The sequence below is a fragment of the Phocoena phocoena genome, chromosome 11 (genome assembly GCF_963924675.1).
Source record: "Phocoena phocoena chromosome 11, mPhoPho1.1, whole genome shotgun sequence".
NCBI classification, from domain to species: Eukaryota; Metazoa; Chordata; class Mammalia; order Artiodactyla; family Phocoenidae; genus Phocoena; species Phocoena phocoena.
Genome location: NC_089229.1, coordinates 11,208,062 through 11,229,980, shown reverse-complemented (window position 1 = coordinate 11,229,980; position 21,919 = coordinate 11,208,062). Strand labels below are relative to the sequence as shown.

Here is a 21,919-nt window from a genome sequence, read left to right as displayed (position 1 = left end):
CATCCATCCATCCATCCATCCATCCAACCATCCACAAGTCCTAGCTGTGTGGGCTTAGACACATCACTTTCTGCAAGACTCAGTTTCTGCATCTGTAAAAGAGTTTCATCACCTACCTTATGGGCGGTTTCAAGGACGAATGGGCAACCCACGGGCCAAAGGCCAAGGAGGGGCTCAGTAAATTTCCCTTCCATTTCGTCTTTTCTGTCTGCATCCTGCCCCATCCCCGTGCAGGTGTGCCTGGAATGCCAAGGCAGGAGCCACACCCCACCAGGCCTGGTTCCTCTCAAGCAGCAAAATCTGATCGGTGCAGCTTTTATTGTTTCTCCATCATTTTCCAGAAGAATGGTGTCCTTCAAGGGCCACAAGGGACGGGGGTAGTAAAAATAACATAAACAAACCGAACAGAAAGGCAGGAGGGCAGCAAGTGGGGCTGAGATCGGCTGTTTGGGGCAGAGAAGGACAAGACCTGGGCAGTCAGAGCCTCTTAGCTTTCAGCCACCAGAGCAGTGAATTCTGCAAAAGAAAATGACAGAGGTGAGTCAGAGGTGGTCCATGCAGCAGAGACTGGCCAGGACCTGACTGCGGCCCCCTCACCCCACACTGGTGTCTTCTCTTGATTCTCGAATCTGCTGCAGAAGGGAAAGCTGAAGTGATGGAGCAAGTGAGCGTGGGGGTGAATGAATGAATGAATGAATGAATGAGATGGGAAATGATGAGCCTACCGTATCTTTCGCTTCACGATGTCACGTCACCCACAAATTATTAGTAATAATAACTATAATAATAGTGGTGATGATAGTTTTCTGAAGGTTAATCATGTCAGTCCCTTTTCTAAGTGCTTTATATACAATGTCTTATTTGACTCTGACAATAATCCCATATTGTACATTTTATCATTATTCCCCTTCCACAAATGAGGAAACTGAGGCTCAGAGTCCAGCAATGTCTATGACGTCACACAGCTAGTAAGAAGCAGAGCCAGGCTTCAGACCCGGGTGTGTCTGACTTCGGACCCTGAGCTCTTTCATAGCCACTTGTCTTAGCCCACGAGGGTCACCAGCGGGATCTAAGAAGATATAGAGTCCCCTTGCCCTGAACTTTCTGACTTAGAAGGTCCAGGGAAAGGGATCTGGTGAGCAGCCAGGAGCCACTGGGGGACGGAGCCACACCCTGGAGCCCGTGACCTCAGCTCAGAGGGGTGACCGCATCCAGGTGCTCAGAATGAGCTGGGCTCTGTCTCCTCATTAATCTTCGCAAACACTCAGGGATCTGGGACTGATTGTCCCCATTTTACAGAGGGGAAAACTGAGGCCCAGGGAGGAGAAGTGACTTTTCAGAGTGTCCAGGTTGTAAGTGGCTGAGGATTCAAGCTCTGGGGTCCAGGCCCCTCTGTGTGGGCTCGCCTGCAAGCCACAGTGGCCCTCCCCCATCTCTCCAGCCCAGGGAGGAGAAGTGACTTTTCAGAGTGTCCAGGTTGTAAGTGGCTGAGGATTCAAGCTCTGGGGTCCAGGCCCCTCTGTGTGGGCTCGCCTGCAAGCCACAGTGGCCCTCCCCCATCTCTCCAGCCCAGGGAGGAGAAGTGACTTTTCAGAGTGTCCAGGTTGTAAGTGGCTGAGGATTCAAGCTCTGGGGTCCAGGCCCCTCTGTGTGGGCTCGCCTGCAAGCCACAGTGGCCCTCCCCCATCTCTCCAGCCCAGGGAGGAGAAGTGACTTTTCAGAGTGTCCAGGTTGTAAGTGGCTGAGGATTCAAGCTCTGGGGTCCAGGCCCCTCTGTGTGGGCTCGCCTGCAAGCCACAGTGGCCCTCCCCCATCTCTCCAGCCCAGGGAGGAGAAGTGACTTTTCAGAGTGTCCAGGTTGTAAGTGGCTGAGGATTCAAGCTCTGGGGTCCAGGCCCCTCTGTGTGGGCTCGCCTGCAAGCCACAGTGGCCCTCCCCCATCTCTCCAGCAGTGTCCGTCTGCTCTGCTTAGCCTTAATATTAATTAAGGAGGTCAGAGACTGGTGTCAGCACCGGGGGTCGATCAGATGTCCCTCTATTGAATCCAACTCCACAAAAATGAACAAAGGGATGTCCCAACCAGGTGAGGGGAGACACAGGGGAGCCGGAGTTGGTCCCTGCACCCCAGAAGCTTCTGGAAGAAGATGCTATCAGGAAATGCTCTGTGCTGCTGGCCTTTTCTCTGAATCTCAAGCACGCCGAGGGCATTCGCAACGCAGGATATTTGCACCTGCCATTCTCACTGCCTGGTACACTTTCCAGGCTGCCTCACAGCCAGCTCCTTCTCGCTTACCTAGTCTCAGCTAAAACGTCACCCCTCAAGGGGCCTTCTCTGACCACTCTGGCACAAGCAGTGACCCACCCCTACTGCGGCCCTCTTTGCTTTCGTCATTATTTATTATATTCCCAGCACTCACCACTCTCGAAACGCTTCTGGGCATACTCTTGCTTATTCGCTTGCTGTCTGCCTCCCCCATTGGACCATAAGGCTGCAGCCCCCACTTTGTTCCCTCCATCCCACCTCCTGGCTCCACAGCTGACACCGAGGGGACCACATGTGTTTGTGAAAAGACGGGAGAGGCACAGAGACTTCACATTCACGGGAGAAGAGGTGCCTTCTATTTAAGGGATCAGCAAAACCTTCAGAGGAAAGGTGGCTTCTGATACAGGCCTGTAAGAAGATGCAGGATTCCCATAAGAGAAAGCAAATGGAGGGGTCAAGGCTCAGAGGGCAGGATGCAATGGGGTGTATTTAGGAAAGACCCAATAGCCGTGCTGGGCTGGCCTCTTGTGTGATAAGACGAGCTCAACTAAAGAGGCCTGGGCCCCCGAATCTGGCTCTTCCCTTGACAGGCTGTGTGACCTCAGACAAGGCGCCTAGCTTCTCTGAGCCTCACTAGCATCGTCTGTAAAAGGAAAGTCGGCTTTGCTTCTTTTTTTTTGTTTTGCGGTACGCGGGCCTCTCCCGTCGCGGAGCACAGGTTCCGGACGCACAGGCTCAGCGGCCATGGCTCACGGGCCCACCCGCTCCGCGGCATGTGGGATCTTCCCGGACCGGGGCACGAACCCGTGTCCCCTGCATGGGCAGGCGGACTCTCAACCACTGTGCCACCAGGGAAGCCCGGCTTTGCTTCTTGATCCAGAGACAGTCAGAAGAGAAGTGCTGGTACACAGGAGGCCTCAGCCTGCATTGGGAACCGCTCTGCACCCCCTTCCATGTCCTCTCAACTGCGGGGCCCTCGTGTGCTGGTTAGAAGGGGTGCTGCTCACTAGCCAGGTCTTCGGAGACCTTTATTTGGAAGAGTTATTTTAGGAGAGTCTTCTCTGTTGTTTTTCTCTCCAGGGGACAAGAGAGGACAGAAGGAGCTTGCCACCCTCTCCTGGAGATGCCAGGTCCCCAGTCTGCCAAACACTGGAGGGCGTCTGGTAAGTCACCATCGCCTCTGGAAATGCAGTGTTGTGATGTGGGGACAGCGCAGGTGGGGATCAAGAGCTAGGCTTCGAGGCCCAGCCTGGCTCTGTTTGCTGGGAAAGGTCCCCCTCTGGGCATCTGCTCCTCCATCTGCCCGTGCAGTGAAGGAAGGGGGCGGTAACAATTCCTAGCGAGAGACAAACGAAAAACTGAATGCGCAGAGTCGTGTACCACAATGTTCACTGCAGCTCTATTTACAATAGCCAGGACATGGAAGCAACCTAAGTGTCCATCATCGGATGAATGGATAAAGAAGATGTGGCACATATATACAATGGAATATTACTCAGCCATAAAAAGAAATGAAATTGAGATATTTGTAGTGAGGTGGATGGACCTAGAGTCTGTCATACAGAGTGAAGTAAGTCAGAAAGAGAAAAACAAATGCCATATGCTAACACGTATACATGGAATCTAAGAAAAAAAAAAAAAAAAGGTCATGGGGGCTTCCCTGGTGGCACAGTGGTTGAGAGTCCGCCTGCTGATGCAGGGGACACGGGTTCGTGCCCCGGTCCGGGAAGATCCCACATGCCGCGGAGCGGCTGGGCCCGTGAGCCATGGCCGCTGAGCCTGTGCATCCGGAGCCTGTGCTCCACGACGGGAGAGGCCACAACAGTGAGAGGCCCGCGTACCGCAAAAAAAAAAAAAAAAAAAAAAAAAGGTCATGAAGAGCCTAGGGGTAAGACGGGAATAAAGACACAGACCTACTAGAGAATGGACTTGAGGATATGGGGAGGGTGAAGGGTAAGCTGTGGCAAAGTGAGAGAGTGGCATGGACATATATACACTACCAAACGTAAAATAGATAGCTAGTGAGAAGCAGCCGCATAGCACAGGGAGATCAGCTCGGTGCTTTGTGACCACCTAGAGGGGTGGGATAGGGAGGGTGTGAGGGAGGGAGACGCAAGAGGGAAGAGATATGGGGACATATGTATATGTATAGCTGATTCACTTTGTTCTAAAGCAGAAACTAACACACCATTGTAAAGCAATTATACTCCAATAAAGATGTTAAAAAAAAAAAAAAGGCCACAAGAGGTATCTGGGGCTCCCCTGAGGTACGTCCCACCCTCCCCAGGCTTAGTACGAAGCACATATTGTAAGAACCTCCCAGTGTAATTTCTTCAATGCACATGGTTATGTAAAACCTTAGCATTAGGAGATGCCGGGCGAGGGGGATATGGAACTCGCTGTACTATTGTTAGACCTCGTCAACAGAGCTAGAAGTATTTAAAAATTACAAAGTGAAAAAACAAAAACCACCCAAGCCAACACGTGCTATCGTCATGGAAATGACCTGCCACTGACCCCCGCCAGGTGGAGGGCTCCTCACCTTTCTGGGGTTTGACCCGGGAAATGGACACCACTCTCTCCTGTCCCCAAGTAGTCCCTGAGGCCAGGAAAGGCAGGTGGCCTGGATGTAGGGGCCTGGGTATCGACTCAAGGTGGGAGAGGGGAAGGGTTCTCCTGCTGGCCCTGAAAACCCTCGGAATCACTGGCTGAACCATCACAGTGTCAGGAGCGCAACCCGAACACGAGACATTAAGAATGCGTCTCACGGGCCAGGTGTCAAAGCGCCCACTTGCTCAGCCACGAGCTCCTCTGATCCTACAGCACCTTGCTAAGCCAGGTGGTCCTTTTGAGATGTCTTTTATTGGTAGACCTTTGATTCGTATTGCCGATTTTTATAGAATTAACAAATTCTTCAAGAATCACTTCCTCCATGGGAGAGACGCTTTTGTCTGCGTTTTACAGATCGGGAAACAGGCCCAAGCATCAAGTAGCGTGACCAAGATCACACAGTGGACGTGATTCAAACTTCCCTCTTTGCCCTGGAGGTTTCCGACCTACTTTGACCTAGGTCTAGAGTGACACAGGAGCCAGCTCAAATATCACCACCCCCATGAATGTCATAGTAGCCGTTTTTTTTTTACTTCATGGTACTTACTTAGCACTCTCTGAGAATGATCTTATTAATGTACGTACTTACTTTTTGTCAGTTTTCCCCTACCAGAGCATAAACTCCAGGAGGGCAGGGGGCGCTGTCCATCTTGTTCACCACTCTCCTAGCAATAGAACACACCTGGCCCCCAGCAGGTGCCCATAAAAAGAATGTCAAATGGGTGGACAGATGGATGGACAGATGGGTGAATGGATGGCATGGCTCATGAGTCCTCCTCAGGGTTCATAAAGTACCGACTTACTGCATATAATTCAGCCCCTGGAGGTGAGCGGGATGGTTCCCATTCTATAGATGGGGAAGTGGAGGCCTGGAGAGGTCAAGTGGCAGGGTCACCCGGAAAAGAAGGGGCAGGGGCAGGAGTCGGCCTGAGGTCCCATGAACACCCCCTACATCAAGGTGGAGAGGCCGTTCCTGATGGGGCTAGCATCCCAGATCGAGTGGAAGCATGAACTCTCTCCAGCTTTAACCTGCCATTTGATCTGGAAAACTGGCCAGAGCCAGTAAAGCCTGTCCTTGGGCACTGAGTTGCTCTGTCCTGGGATAAAGGAGACATGAGTCCGTCCACCAACACGAGCTCATGGAGTGATTGGCAAGAGGGAAAGTTGGTCCTTACCGTTTCCTGACTTCCATCTACCTGCCCCCTCCCCACAACCCTCACCCTAGAAGTTTCGGGTTCTTAGCTACTCCTTAGCAAAGAGCCTGACCATCACCTTCACACCGGATGGCATTTGGGGCAGTCAGCATGAAGGGGACCAAGGGACACCAACCAAGGGACTCTCCAGCGGTGGAAGGTCAGACATTTGGGAGCCTGACTATGGGAGAGCTTTTGGACCTGTGGGGTTTTCAAAAGCCTCTAAAAACAGACCCCTGGGATCCACCGTGAAGCAGCCGGGTGTCACAGTGGCACATGCCCTGGCTTTTTGAAGAGAACACAGGATTCTAATTTTGTCCACCCAGAACCTGGAGCAGGGCACTTTGGAGACAAATTGAAGGCAGGAGTCACCTCTTTTGTACCTTTTGTACACCTCTTGGGGCAGAGCTCAGGAACCAGCCAATTAACTAATGCCCTCCTATCAAAAAAAAGTCTCCTCTAAAACATCTAGGTCTCTCCTGAGAGAAAAACAAACGAGCAAACATACAAAGACCCTGTAGAGTCTAGGTCAAGTGATTTAGTGGCAGGATGCGGGATGGAGAATGGGCATCAGGGGATGGGGCTCTGGTCTTGCTTCTGCTCTTCACTCGTGTCCCTGGACAAGACACCTCACACTTCCACGTCTCTATCTGTGCAGCCTTGGGTCTAGAAGATGCCTTTCTAGCTCTCCTCCGGAGTTTGGAGCAAGGGAGCGGGGCGTCAACCCTCAACTCCCATTTCTTGCTTCTGTGACCTGGGACTACATACTTCACCCCACTGCGCCTGTTTCCCCAACTGTAAAGTGGGCCTCCTTGGGTTTTTCAGAGGAACCAGCACTAAATCCCTTGTTGCATGCAGCATTTGGTAGCTGTTATTATCAAGATGCTTCTTTAGCTCCAGCCACTTTATTTATTTTTAACATCTTTATTGGGGTATAATTGCTTTACAATGGTGTGTTAGTTTCTGCTTTAGAACAAAGTGAATCAGCTATACATATACATACATCCCCATATCTCCTACCTCTTGTGTCTCCCTCCCACCCTCCCTATGCCACCCCTCTAGGTGGTCACAAAGCACCGAGCTGATCTCCCTGTGCTATGCGGCTGCTTCCCACTAGCTATCTATTTTACCTTTGGTAGTGTATATATGTCCATGCCACTCTCTCACTTCATCCCAGCTTCCCCTTCCCCCTCCCCATGTCCTCAAGCCTATTCTCTATGTCTATGTCTTTATTCCTGTCCTGTCCCTAGGTTCTTCAGAATTTTTTTTTTTTTTTAGATTCCATATATATGTGTTAGCATATGGTATTTGTTTTTCTCTTTCTGACTTACTTCACTCTGTATGACAGACTCTAGGTCCATCCACTACAAATAACTCAATTTCGTTTCTTTTTATGGCTGAGTAATATTCCATTGTATATATGTGCCACATCTTCTTTATCCATTCATCTGTCGATGGACACTTAGGTTGCTTCCACGTCCTGGCTATTGTAAATAGTGCTGCAATGAACACTGTGGTACATGACTCTTTTTGAATTATGGTTTTCTCAGGGTATATGCCCAGTAGTGGGACTGCTGCTCCAGCCACTTTAAAACCAAGTCCATGAAATGCCTGGCTGCTTCCCGGAACAGGGGGAGGATGCCACCAATGGCACTGTAACCTTTATTTCTTGGCCTTGTGGTTACCATCCCCCACCATTTCCCATCCTGCCTGGTACCTGCCGACGACGTTCCAGTAATCCTGGAGTTGGATCTGAATCTTGTTCCATCACTTTCTGGCTGGGTGGCCTTAGGTCACCACCTGAGCTCTCTGAGCTTCAGTTTTCTCTTGTGTAAAATGGGTATGATCACGTCAACGTGCACAGCTACTGGGAAGACCAGATGAGAAAATACAGAAAGATGCCTGGCACATAGGAGATGGCTTATAAATGTTAGTTCCTTGGATCTCCTCAGCACAACTGGCACGGGCTGGAACTTTGAAATAATAACACCAATAGCCACAAAAATCCCAAAACGAAGACAGGAAGATGTAAACAGACAGAGGACACGGGACGCCCAAAGAGCAAGTTTCTGACACTGTCTATCCCATCCGAGTTAGGATTCCATCCCTAACATGCCTGTCCATGGACACTCAGTCTCTGCCCCTCAGTTTCTGTGTCTGTAAAATGGGGACAATGAGAGCATCTCCTCATACGGCAACAGTGAGGACCACATGAGGTACAGTGGTGCCTGGCACACAGAGGGAGCACAGTTGAATCGAGTCTTACTGTTGAGGTGTGAGGGAGAGTGTTCCTGGGTAGAGGGGGGCGGGATCCAGAGTCCTTCCTCCTATAAAAATGCAGGCACGTCTCTACTTTTGCCAAGGAAGCCTCACGTGAGGCCCCTGGGGCCAGCTCGCTGGTATCTTCATCATCCAATCAGGAAGAGACAAGGGGTGGGGCTGGGGCGCAGTAGGCAAAGGGTCAGAGGATGGGCGGACTCACTCCTCTCCTTTCCCTTAAGATACTGAAATTAGCCTAATGAGGTCTGTCCCTGTTCCGGGCGCTGTGGGAATTGGACAAAATTAGAAGCTATTGACAGGTGAGAGCATCACCGCTGATAGCCTGAGGTGAAAATGAGATGAACTTTGAGTCAGCTCCTGGAAGACTCTCTCCTCCCCTCTGTCGTGATGACCAAGATGAAGAGGCACCGGCCTCCGGTTTATCACCTCACTTCTAAATAGCTCCCAGGCTGCGTTTCTTACAAATTGGTCTTGCAAACAGGGATCACTTTCCCACCCCAGAGAACGGGGAGGCCGGGTCATTTGGGGTCTAGCCGGACGGCCGCAAGGAGCCGGTAAACAGTCTTGGGGGCACACTCTGTGCCAGGCACCACCCTGCGAGCTGTCCCATTTCGTCCTCACCAGCTCTCTTATCCCCATTTTACTTACAGGGAAACTGAGGCCGAGAGTCACTCAGCCAGGAAGATTGTGGCTCAGGCCTGGCTCGTGGCAGGATGTGTCTCTTTCTCGGAGCTTGGGGTTGAACAGCCCTGGGTTCCTGAATCAAGCTGTAACCTCCAGAGGCAGGAGAGGGATAAATGGAGAAGGAAAGTCTTCTTTCTGCCCTCACTACTGCTCCTTTTCTCGGGGGGGCAGTTATTTAAGGAGTGCTGCTTTCCCTCCTTTGGCTAAATCTTCTCTAGTGCAGCATAAGGTCGGGAGTTAGGGGGAGTCCACACGGGAATAAAAGCGAGCGCCTTGCTAAGCACAGAAACCATTTATAACTCGAATGTCCCAGCTCAGCCTGGTGGAGGGAGTGGTAGACTCAGGAGACCTAGGTTCCATTTGGCCAAGGGCTTGCTGGTGACTTTGGCACTTCACATCTGCTGGGCCTCACTTTCCACGTCTCTCACTGGGGACCACAGACTCTGTCCCCCAGACCATGTTGGGCTGGGATGAGGATGTAACGAAATAGGGCAAAACACTGCATGACTTGGGGCTCTGCCATCAGGGCTGCGGGCTGGCCCCGATGTGCATATCCTGCCTTGCTTGGAAATCAAACCCCATAGGGGCTGGAGGGCTGGAATTACAGGGAGGCAGGCATGACTCTCCCTTTGTCCCTCTCAGTTTCTTCCCATCTTAGACTCCATTTCATCTCCTTTGAGAGTGGGTATTCCACTACTTCCAAAGGGTTTTGAGGTAGCTTACAAGAGAAAGCACGCAAAACAAGAGGAAAGGAACCGTTTCCAGAACACTCACAATTCTTGCGACAACCTTTGAAGGTGGTTATTTTTAACCCTGCTTTGGGATGAGGACGTCCAGAGAGAGGAGAAGCCTTGGCCATTCACACTGCTGGTAGCGGCACACTACAGGTTGTATTTTCTGCCTGACTTCAGGAGTTTCAGCCCGAGGGCTTACTCCCTCCCTCCTGCCTCCCATGTTAAATATGCTACTTAAGGATAAAAGAGAACAGATTTTTGCCAGAAGGAAGCAGAAAAAGCAAATGCCTTCAGGCATGCAGAAACGACTGCAAGGGTCAGGCAATCCTTAGGACTAAATTTTCCAGCCACGGAAACAAAAGCCAACCACAGGCTCTTGAGTTGGAACAGGCTTGAAGCACAGGAAACGGGATCTGCCACTGGGATTAGGTTTCAGGGAAACTAACTAGGATTGCATGACTGCATGTGTCGATGCGGGGTATGCAGTTCCTGTCGACGGCATGGCGGGGCAGAGAATGTCGAGGTTTGAAGCAGCGCCCCAATGCTGAGTAGCTGTGTGATCCTGGGCAAGTCACCCCACTTCCCTGAGCCTCAGTTTCCTTCCCTGTACAGTGAGGGCATGTCTTGTGATGCTCTTGTGAGGACGGAAGGAAGTGCCACACGGATGGTGCCCGCTGTTCCCAGCAGCCTGCACGGTCCATGCGGGCAGGTATTGGGTATGGAGAACCCAGGCTGGGGACACATGCAGGGTGGCAGAGGGTCCTGCCTGGACCTCTGAGTCTCAATTTTGGCTCTGCTACTGGGCGTGTTCCTTAACCGCTCAGTGCCTCCGTTTCCTCAACTACAAACCGGAAGAGCGATGGCATCCATTTTCTAGGATGATTATAAGGCAGTGATTCTCAGAGTGTCGTCCCCAGACCACGAGCACCACGTGGGAACTTTGTAGAAATGCAAACGCTTGGGCCCCACCCCGGACTTAAGGAATCAGAAACTCTGGGGACGGGGCCCAGCCATCTGTGTCGTGAAAAGCCGTCCGTGATTCTGATGCCAAGTGCTGTTGGAGACCCGCCGTGGGGAAGGGCAGGTACTTGAGAGAGAACTTACTAGTCTCGCCTGTTACCGACCGCTGGGTCTGGGGGCACCTTCCACCTTTGATCACCTTCTCCCTCCTTTTCTGCTTTAAATCCCCCCTTTACCAGCTCTACACCAGGCTTTCAAGGGTGGCCATCGAGAATCAATGGACCACATCTATAAAAGTCTTTGAGCTTCCTGGAAGTAGTTGCCCAGAAGTGGGAAAGCAAAGGGGGTATTATTAAAACTTTGTCTTTCTACCCACTCCCATCAACCTGTGATCCTAAAGGACCTGGTAAATATCACTCACCTTCAGAAGGGCAAACAGCTAGAGACCGAGGCAGTATCCCTGGTTCTAGAATCTCCTAGCACCTGCAAGCCCCAGCCCGAGTGGGTCTCCACCCTTAGCCTGTGGACCTCTCCCTATACACCACACTTCCTCATCATTGCATCCCCAGAACTGGACACATTCATTCATCAAACTTCTCTTGTGCCCCTACTACGTGCCAGGCCCTATTCTAGGTGCTGGGGTCAGAGCTGAGCAAAACAAAGTTCCTGCGCTTGTGGACATGACATCCAACCCAGTGGGAGAGAGAGAAGCAAGCAGTAAGTCAGTAAATAAAATCGTCTCCGGTAGATGCTCTGACTTTGAATGAACGGGATGAATGAATGAGGCAGACGGCACAGGGCACGTGCTTTGGATCTGGACAGACCTGAACTCAGATCCTGACCTTGTTTCTTCCTAGGCAAACTCTTAGCCTCTCTGAGACTCAGTGTCCTTATCTATAAAACGGGGATAGTAATAGTGTCCTCAAAGAAGCTGGGAAGACTAAATGAGTAAAATGCTAAGCACAGTGCCTGGCACACAGAGGACTCCATGAAGTTAGATGTCATTGCTGTCATTATTCAAGGTCACATAGCTGAGCCTAGATGCCAACCTGGTCCCCTGTCTAGAGGTGTATGCACTGGGGCACCTGGAGAGTCCCAGGGCTGGGAGGGACCCTAGTGGTCAGCCAGTGACCTGACCCCTGATTTTAAAGAGGCACCTGAAGGTCAGAGAAGTTCTGTGACTCGTCCCAAGTCCTACCGGGAGTTGAAGGCATCCTCCAGCTGGTGGACAGGGCTCAGCCTCTTTGGCCTTTAGAGGGAGTGGGCAGCAAAGCAGAGAGTCTAAAATAGAAAATTCTGGGCCCACGAAGGGCTCTTCTTCCCATCCCGCTGTTTATTAGGTACCATCACACCCATCCTTCCTGTCGCCCTCCGGATAAAGGACTGTGTTTGGGGGCGGAAGCGGGGAGGGGGCGTGTCTGCATCTTCCCACCTCAGAAGCATGAGGTGTGGGCCCCCCTGCCTCGGGTGATCTGTTCTCATTGCCCATGTCATCTCTTGCCCCCCTGTTTTGCTCTGCCCTGATTTCCAGACTTTCACCAGGTTGGCCTGAACCCGGACTGTGCTGGCAGACAGACCTGGGTTCGAATCCATGTCACCTTGGGCGCTGGAGCTGCTCTTTTTGCATCTGCATGTATGTCCTCCGTCATCCTAAAGGTCAAACGAGGTGACATGTGTGCGGAGTCCGGCATCGGGCCGGGCACACGTTACTCACCCTGGTAATAATTCTCTCTCCCCTCCCACCCTCAGCAAACCGACCTTCTTGCCCCTTTCTAAACATGGCCTAAACTTCCCAGCCTTAGTGCCTTTGTTGACTGATACCAAGGCCTCGCCTGGACCTCCCTCCACTTGCCCTCCTGGCCTGTGGCAGCCCTGCCCGTGGTCTCCAGATCCGCACAAGTGCCCACTGTCTCCCTCTCTGAAGAGCTCGTCTGCACCTCCTGGCCTCTGCCTGGCATTACTGTGTGTTTGTGTATAAATCATAGAGCTGTAAACATCGTGCAGGTAGAATAGAAATGGTGTTGCAGCCGCTGTTTCCTGAGCACTTACTATGCGCCGGGCACCGCACTTAACACTGCCATACATCGTGTCACGAAATCCTCACAAGATCCCAGTGAGCTCTGTGTTGTGTTGTGATGCCCCGTTTATAGATGAGGGCTTTATAGTCGGGGCTCAGGGGCCCCCGGCCAAGGAGTGGTGCCTCTGAGGGTCGGGTCTCATTCCACTTTGCTTCCCCCACTGCCCAGCACAGGGTTGCTACTCGGCAGCCACAGTAAAGATCTGTTGGGTCTGATGGAAGAGGTGAGTTAGCGCTTTAAGATCTGAGCTGGGCAGTTAGGGAGGCAGGGAAGCAGGCCAGGATCTGGCCTGGTTTTCCTTCACCGTGTAGGTTGCTTCTGAGCTGTAGCATATTGGCTGCAAATAAAAAAGGAAGGGAGGACCAAAGGCCTGAGCTGGGGTCACGGGGGGAACCGAGCTCGGGGTGGAACTGTCCGATAAGTGGCTTAGTGAGGATGGGGGTGTGGGAGAGACACGCCTCTCACTGGAATCACCTAGACCAGCCACCGTTTTCCCTCCAGCGCCCTCTGCTCCACCTCCTTTAAAACCACCTCCCTCTTTCCCAGCCACAAGAAGGGCAGCTGGCATCAGAAGGTCAGGCGGCTCCTTGCATCCAACCTTTCTAGAGTTTCTCCATTCTCATTTCTGGCATAAAAATTTAATAAACGACGCCCACGTTCAGACTCCTTGTACATTTCCCAAGGCAGTTTTGTGTCTGCAGCCGCTTAATTTCCACAACGAGCCCAAGCAGGTCTTACGATAAAACTGTGCACCCCGTTTGTCAGACACTGGAACCTAGGTATGGAGAGGCGATGGTCAAGGTCACAGCTGGTGAAGAGCAGAGAGCAAGCAGAGCATAGGGGGCTGGACTTCACACTCAAGCTACAGGTATTTATTAAGTGCCTGCTTTGGGTTGGCTATGGGCTAGACACCGGGGATACAAGGATGAATACAACCTAGCCCCCGTTAAAAAAAGTAGTTAACAAACACGTATACAGCAATTCTTCTGTGCCACTGTTCTACACACGTCACACATTAACAAATGTAATCCTCTGACAATCCTATAAGAACAATCGTTATCCTCACTTCAGAGATGAGAAAACGGAGGCCCAGAGTAGTTACTTGAATCGCCCCAAATCACACAGCTAGCAAGTGGCTGGGCTGGGATTTGAACCCAGACAGCGCGGGCCCAGAGGCCGAGCACCTACACATAGTTTTCTCTTAAATCGGCAGAAAGGACCATCACGAGGTCCAGCACTGATATGGCATGGAATATTGGACAGAGATATTCAGAACTGGTTCTAAATCCCCGCGCCCCCACGCGTGTCCTAGCTCTTTGAACAGGCCAAGCACCTTCAACCTCACTTTGCCCATCTGCAAAACGGATATGATTCCCAAGGATGTTGTGAAGCTAAGAAGGATAAAGATGCCGGGATGTGAATGCTGGTTAGATCTGAATGGAGAAGGATGTGGGATGGTGGACCGCCAGCCCCTCGTCTGTTCTGAAAGCAAAGCTTGAAAAGCAAGGTCAGGCCAGATGTTCCTTTTCCTAATTCCCAGCTCATCCCTGGCTGGCTGTGTTTTCCTGGCTCTCGTGCAATTCTGAAATGGTATATTTGGGTGAAGCCGAAACAGGTTTTGAGGCTAAGTTACAGGACACCCAGGACAAGATGCTGAGGAGGATAGGAGATAACGAATTTCCATCCCTGGAATCTGAGAATGTGAGAGTCAGTAGGTCCTGGGGGATCAGTTGGCCTCATTTCCTTGGGTTACAGATGGGAGACTGAGACCCAGAGCAGGAGAGAGACTGCCCGAAGTCATATAGACAGTTTGGGCAAAGCTGGGACCAAAACTCAGGCAAAACTACAAAGATCGGGAAAAATCCCAAATTCTCCTGGATTCCTTACACAGCAGGGAGAAAAAAAAAAAAAAGAATCTATTCCTTTTGGATTATTCAAATCTAGAAAACAATATACTAGTTTTTTCTTGGCCTGGCTTACATGAGAGAGCTCTCAGACCTAATGGATTGGCTTTTTTCTTCTAATCTTGGGGAGTGGAGGACCCCCCCCCCCACTCCTTCTCCCCTTCCCATGGTGGAAGGACATAGCTCTGAGCTTTTAGCATCCAAACATCCTGAGATCCACCGCGTGCCCAGGCCATGGCTACTCACCATCGACCCCAATCTTGTCATCCCCATCCTTGTCTCCAGCAGCCAGCAGTATTTTGACTTCCTTAGCAGATAGGTCTCTGGCATCTGGGGAGAAGGCTTTCAGAATGGATCTGGAGGAGGAAAGGGAGAAAGTGGGGAGGGAGTCAGGCCAGGGTCGCCTTGCAGGAGCACTGTGTGGGTGGTGGGCTGGCGTCTGCACAGGGGAAGCAGGCGGCTGGGACAGGGGGCGAGCAGCGAGCAGCCAGCACGCGTGCGGTTGTGCTGGGCCAGGTAACCCCGCCGTGGCTAGGCTTCGCGGGTAGGCGTGCAGGGAAGGACAGGCTGTCCTCTGCGAAGGGTTGCCCTCACTTCAGCCAGGGCACCTGCATTTGTTTATTTATTCGGGCAGCACAATGAACACAAAAGTGTCTTCTCTGTGCCACGGTCATGCTGGAAACGGGGCACAGAGAGGATCTTAGGAAGCCACCTGTGAAAACAGGGAGGAGGCCGTGTACTCTGGGAGAGACCACACAGTGTGATGGATGCAACGATGGGAAAGTGGAGAGCAGTGCTTGAAGGATGCATCCATTCACCTGGGGGTGAGGGGAAGAGTCAGGAAGGCTTCCTGGAGAAGGTGATGCCTGGAGGATAGGTAGGAGTGTGTGCGCGTGCGTGTGTGTGCACGTTGGGCATGGGAGGGTGGAGGAGCAGGTTCTAGACAAAGGTTACCCTTGTGGGATGGTTTCGGCGAGAGACAGGATGGATGGGGAAGTCCCTACTTGAAAAGCCCCTCTCCACACCCTCTCCCTTCTCTTACTGACAAAATTCGAGGCAGTCTTGGCCAGAGTGTTACATGAAGCACAGCAGGGTTGGCAGACATGAGCCAGGTGGCCAAGAGGGTGATGGTGGGAGGTTTTTTAGGGGATGTCATCTTGCATTTTCCTAGTCATAACCTTCTCTGTCTTGCTCCTAGGACTCCTGAACCCCTAAAGCTGGTTCTGCATCCCTGACTTGCCCAGAAACTGTTCTAGCTGCTGGTACAGAAGGGTAGGGGTCTGCAGGATGGTAGAAGTTGCCTTTTAGAGGAATGAAAATCAATGAAATTACTCAAGGGAGCGCTCTCTGTCTTGCCTATGGTGCTAGGCAACGAGAAGACTGCCTCTTGGTTTGTATTCAATTTTAAGTAGCATCATTCCATTAGCAATATTAAGTGGCTATAATTTAATCTCATTAGTTGCACTTTCTGCGGAGGATTTTATTTTCTGGAAGGAACAGCGATCAGGCACGGATGGTTATTTTCTGCGAAGGGTGCAGAGAGACGGGCAGCTGGACAGGAACTCCAAAGCAAGAGCCCCAGCCCCCAGCCCCTCTCCCAGAGCCGCAGGCTGGGCAGCCCCTGCAGGCCTCAGTTTACCCCAGTTCCTCCTCCTCGATGAAGCCGCTCTCGTCTTTATCCAGGATGTGGAATATCTTCTTCACGTCATCTGGGCTCTTTTTCTTCAGTCCGACCATTTGGAAGAATTTTTTGTGGTCGAAGGAGTCGACAGCTGTTGGGGGGTGGAGAGAGGAGGTGAAAATGAGGACAGACAAGGGGCCTGGGGAAGGGTGGGAGAATGTGGGTGTCACAGCACTTTGATCGCCTCCGCAGGGCCAGTCCTGTGGGATGGCGGAGGCACACCTCCACGGGAGGGCTGAGGGAGCCCAGGCCGGGTGAGGGGGCTTGGCCCAAGGTCGCACAGTGGCAGAGGTGGCCTTGCACCCAGATCACCCTGGCTCTCCAAGCGGACCCCACCCTCCACTGTACCCTTCACTAATGGTGGGGGTAGCATTTGAAGGCAGAGGGGCTTCCTGGTTTCCATGAAGCCTTTTGGGTGGCGGCTGAGTCGGGGTGGGCAGGGGAATTGGAGGCGGTGGGAACATGATGTGTGTATACTGCAGGGGAGAAGGGAGGGTCGCCCTTTTTCTTGGTCATAGATTGTGTCGCCAGAAAATCAACACAGAGAGGACAAGTTTCTCTCAAGGTCACACAGTGGGAGAGGGAAGGGGACGACCCAGAAGTCCCGGCTTTGCTGCAGAAATCCATTCTGGTGGGAATGGGGGCGGGTGTTGGAAGGCTCCCCAAGAATTCCCAGTTAGGTTTCTTCTCCGAGGGAACAAGATGGGTCAAGGAGAAGTGGGGGGGCTATCGCAGGGCCCCGGGAGGGTGGCTTCCCAGAGTTTCTTCATGCCCAGGGGAGGGGTTGCCAAGAGAAAGGAAATGGGAGCCCTCCTCCAATTTTCTATGTCCTGAGCTCTTTTTTAAGGACACCTGAGAAAAGAAACTTTAGACCAAGTAACTTATGTGTGTGGGGGGGACGGGGGTGGCGGGATAGGGGCGATCCCGCGAAAACTCACTGTTCCCTCCCTGGGCTGGAGGGGAGGAAAGCTGCTCTGTCCACCTCAGACACTAGATGGGGAGGGGTGGAATCGGCAGGGACAAGATCCGGAGGTGACGCCCGTGCTAATTCCTCTGCTGCCCTGCCAGGTAACCTTGGGCAAGTTTCTAGCCCTCTTCCTGCCTCAGTTTCCCCATCTGGGTGACAGGAGGGAGAAGGAAGGTAAGCAGCTAAGCGCTCAAGTCCAGGGCAGCTCAGGGACATGAGACTGCCGGCTCCCCTCCCTCGGTGCCTGAGGAGGCTGGAAGTTGCAAGCGCGGAGGATGCTTCTCGCAGGGCTGAGCGGAGCGGAGCGCCAGCTACGGGAAGGTCACCTCGCTCCCTCGCAGATCCGTTGCGGGGGGCTGAGCTCTGAGCCCCGGAGAAGGGGCTTGGACATTCAGGGAGCCAGGAAAGAAGCCTGTCTGGAAAGCGGTCGCGTGGAGAGAAGCATGCGCACCTATAGTCCCCTCCAAGTGCCTTGCAAAGGAAGCCCCGAGCGCCCACAAGGACCCAGAGGTGCAGCTTTCCACCCCTCTCTTCGCCCTTGGTCCGGGACCCGGGTCCTCGCAGCGTGGCCACCCGGCCTTTGGCGCCCGAGAGTTTCGGTTGTCCGGCAGGGCGCACGGCCTCCCCGCCCGTTCCCTGTGCCAAGTCCGGCCCGGGCAGAGTTTGGGAAATGCCGTGGACCCCGCTCCACGCTCCACCAGCGCCCCGCGGGATGCGTGGGCAGAGAAGCGCTGAGGAAGACTGGCCGGCCGCGGGACGCACGGGGTGCAGGGGCCAGGGTGCTGGATGCGGGGAGAGGGGTGCGGAGGGGAGCGCGCTGCTCACCGGTAAAGGCCCCCACTGCCTTCATGATGTCCTCAGCGTTGAGAAAGTCTGTCATCGACATCCTGCAACTGTTTGAGCTGGCAGAGCAAGTGCGAAAAGATTAAAAAGTGCTTTTCTCATCGTTTCTGCTCATATGACCTGCGCTGCAGTGCCGCGCGCCGGGCGCACGCCCGCCGGCCTGGCGCAGAGCCAGGGGGCGCGGGGCTCTGCGCGCAGCCAGAGCAGCTCAGTCCAGCCGCGCCGCCGAGCTGCGCGGTCCGGCCCGGCGGGCTGGCGAGCCGTCGCGCTGCCGCTGCCGTCCCGCCCCGCCGGGGGGCCTTGGGATCCCACGGGCTGCGACCAGGGCGCCAGGGGAAGGGGCAACCTCAGGAATTTACCGGGCGTCCGAGTCCCCAGCCGGGTCCGGAGGGTTCTCCTGCCGTCAAGGGCACGCAGAAGGCGCCGGCCTGGTGCGGCGCAGGGTCTCGGGTCAGCGCACCTCCGAGGATGTCCCGCCGCTTCCGGGAGGATACCGAGGGTGTAGGAGGCCTACACCCTCGTGGGCCCCTCGGCCCTGCTCCCATTCACTCTCCACTCCTACCTCAGCCTCCACTCTGTCTCTCCTGGATGCAAATTTATGCCGCAAAATCTGAACGCTGAGGTCTGGAAACCTGACCCACTGGCCGGGGTGGCACGGATAGGCCGGTGCTGCTAGGGCCCTCAGCGGGTGCCCCATCCCACATCTGGCCAGGGGAGCACACACGGAAACCGAATTTTTTTTTTCCGTAGTCTGACTTTTCAAAGAACCCTTCTCAGATCCCCACTAACTACTTGCTTTCCTGGTCTTCTGAGCCAAGGAGTGTATAGTGCGGGTCCAGACTCCTGCCCCCACAAACCAACGTGGGTGGGGGGTGGCGGGGGAGGGAGAGGCTACTTGGAGTCTCTGTACACCCTCCCCCCACTTGGAGACCAGAAGGCTTATGCCTAGGGAGAGGGTGACACCCTCAGACTACACTTTCTAGACAACCGAAGCAGGTTTTACATCCTGAACTCCATCTCTGGGAAATGCGACACTTCCGAATCTTTATGCAGCCAGAGACCAGTTGCATTCTTTCCCACGCTCTCCGAAGGATTCAGGCTGCAACCAGCTGTCTTGAAAGTGTGCAGAGCACTGGACAGGGAGTCAGGAGGCCTGGGTTCTAGATCTGGGGCTGCGCTAAGTCCCCATGTGACCTTGGGTTGTGACCTGCCCCATCTCTGGGCCTCAGTCTCCCTCTGCTGTGTTGATGGTATGGGAGGTCCCTTGTGGCGGGATCTTGAGACTCCAACTTAAGGTGTGGGCAGGTGTGGGTGGGCTGAGATGGGGGTCCTTGATGGGGGCGCTGGGGAGAGCAGCCCAGCTGCCGTGTAGCTCAAGTTCCCTCGCACTCGCTGCTGTCAACACTGTCTCCCTCGGCTCGGCCCTGGACGGCTGCCCTTCCTGGAAACCTTAGGGTGCTGCTGGCTCCAGCTGGCCCCCGCCCTGTGAGTCAGCTCCCTCAGGTGACAGCCCACCAGCTGGCTTCCAAGGCGCCGAGGCTGTAGCTCCCAACCTGATCTCTTGCAGTGTGAGGCCTTCCCCGGGCCCCTCAGCTGCCCCAGCTGCCCCTGCCCCAGGCTGGGCCGTTAACTTGGAGATGCTGGGCTTCTGTGCTATCATTTCAACCCCCAGGCTCAGCTCACTCCAGGGACCTTGTTGGAGAATCTGCTTCCCCAGCTGAAGGACCCTTATGCTATGCTAGTGGGGAAACTGAGGCCAGAGAGAGTCAGTGAATGGCCTAAAAACACACAGCAAGGCAGTGGCTCAGAGAGGACCGGATGTACTAACTTCAAGTTCAGCGACCCCCTCCATGGAGCTCCTCCAGTGCTCAGGACCCAGCCTAGTCAAGTCCCACATGTCTGAGCCAGCTGACCAGCTCCAGCAGAGTCCCCAAACACTGACCCCTGTGGCCGAGACTGGAACATCAATAGAGGCCCCATCCTTCTCCCTCCTTCCTCCATCTCTCCCTGCTGCAGAAGCTTCCTATCAACTTGACACCCTCTCTGGGCTGAAGTCCACCCAGACAGAACATCAGATGATGCCATCAGGTCAGCCTATCAGCCCTCCTCCCCCTTCCTCCTGCCTTCTCTGCCCAGGCAGGGGCCTCCTCACCTGAACCCACAGATGTCTGCCTCCACCCCTCTCATTCTATAGGTGGGGAACCCGAGACTTAGCCAGGGGGAGGGATTTGCTTCGGGTCACACCAGGAGTTAGGATGGAGACCCCAGGAGCTGTACTCTCAGCCCTAGACTCCACAGCTGCCCGCCTCTCAGCATCCACCCCCACCCCACCCTGTGTTACTGGGGGAAGGGGACGTGTGGCTGTCCCTTCCAGCTGGCCTCCTCCCTGCTGCATACCTCCATCCCCCCCCAGCCCCAGTAGCTGCCACTCACCTCGGGTGGCGGTGGAGGGCTGGAACCTGCGCTGAAGGGCTGGTCCAGCGGGAGGTCCCGTCAGGAAGTGAGCCTAGCGGTAGGACGGCCACCTATATAAGCTTCTGCTCCGGCTATTTTGGGACGTGGTACTCCCCTCTGTCCCCGGCCCCCTCCCCTTCCGGTGTCAGGTACTCCCCAGCCATGGTGCTGGGTGTCTGTATCACATTCACCCTCCCTGGGCCCCTCGAGCCAGGCCTATTAATAACCCTTGGTCCCTGACTCCCTCCAGCACCCAAAATTGAGGCTCAGGCAGGGCTCTCCTCTTCCACGAAGGCTTCTGTGACCACTCGAGATGGCAGTAACATCTCCAGCCTCCAAAAGCCTACGAGGAAGGGAAGAGAGAAAGCAAGTAGAAGGATGGAACAGGAATTGTCTTCCATGCACGGGGCTGGGCTAGGTTCCTATTCCTACACCATCTTCTAACTACAGCCTTGCAGTGCAGGCCTGGTCCCTCTTTCGTGGGTGAGGAAACAGAGATGTCAGGGGTTCCGTGACTGACTACTCAAAGCTATGGACCCGGAGCTGCGAGTGGACCCAGCGTTTTCCTAAGATGACCTAGTGCCTCCCAGAAACACATGGTCTGCATGTTCTCTAACAAATTCCTTCCTCTCTTTACATCTCACTCTGTCCAACTGTAAAATGAGCTCAAACAGGGGTAAACTTGGCTCTATGGATGGACTGCGGGACTAAGAACCCTCTGAAACTCTATTCCCAAAGTCACGTGCGAGAGCTCTTCTGTGAAGAGAATGGCCACAGCTTTCATGAGACTGGGTCTCTGGGCTGATCTGTCTTGGACCGGAGATCCATCCAAGGGGTGTGTTTTGGAAAGCGTGAGGGAATGAGCGAATTTAGCACATATTTACTGAGCATCTACTATGAACACCGTGAAAACTTCCTCTTCTCGTCCCCAGCCTTAAAAAGAATCTCCAGGGCTTCCCTGGCGGCGCGATGGTTGAGAGTCCGCCTGCCGATGCAGGGGACACAGGTTCGTGCCCCGGTCCGGGAGGATCCCACGTGCTGTGGAGGGGCTGGGCCCGTGAGCCACGGCCAATGAGCCTGTGCTCCGCAACGCGAGAGGCCACAACAGTGAGAGGCCCGCGTACCGCAAAAAAAAAAAAAAAAAAAAAAAAAAGAATCTCCAGGCACTGACGTTGTCAGTAGGGCAGTCTAGTTCCTGACAGTGACATTAGGAGGCCCAGCCTCCAGGCAGAGGTGGATTGGGAGGGAAGCTGCACCGGTCCTTCATT

At 53.7% G+C, this 21,919-nt stretch overlaps 1 protein-coding gene across 1 annotated transcript; it reads right to left on the bottom strand.

Annotated features, from left to right (window-relative positions):
* Positions 1 to 299: 299 nt before the first annotated feature.
* On the bottom strand, positions 300 to 20,694 carry PVALB (parvalbumin). The gene is made up of 5 exons (XM_065887322.1): positions 20,631 to 20,694; positions 18,180 to 18,247; positions 16,346 to 16,478; positions 14,953 to 15,062; positions 300 to 516 (listed from the first exon to the last, which is right to left on the bottom strand). Exons 2-5 carry the CDS (start codon positions 18,238 to 18,240, stop codon positions 488 to 490), a joined length of 333 nt encoding a protein of 110 aa, XP_065743394.1. The 5' UTR covers positions 18,241 to 18,247; positions 20,631 to 20,694; the 3' UTR covers positions 300 to 487.
* Positions 20,695 to 21,919: the final 1,225 nt, after the last annotated feature.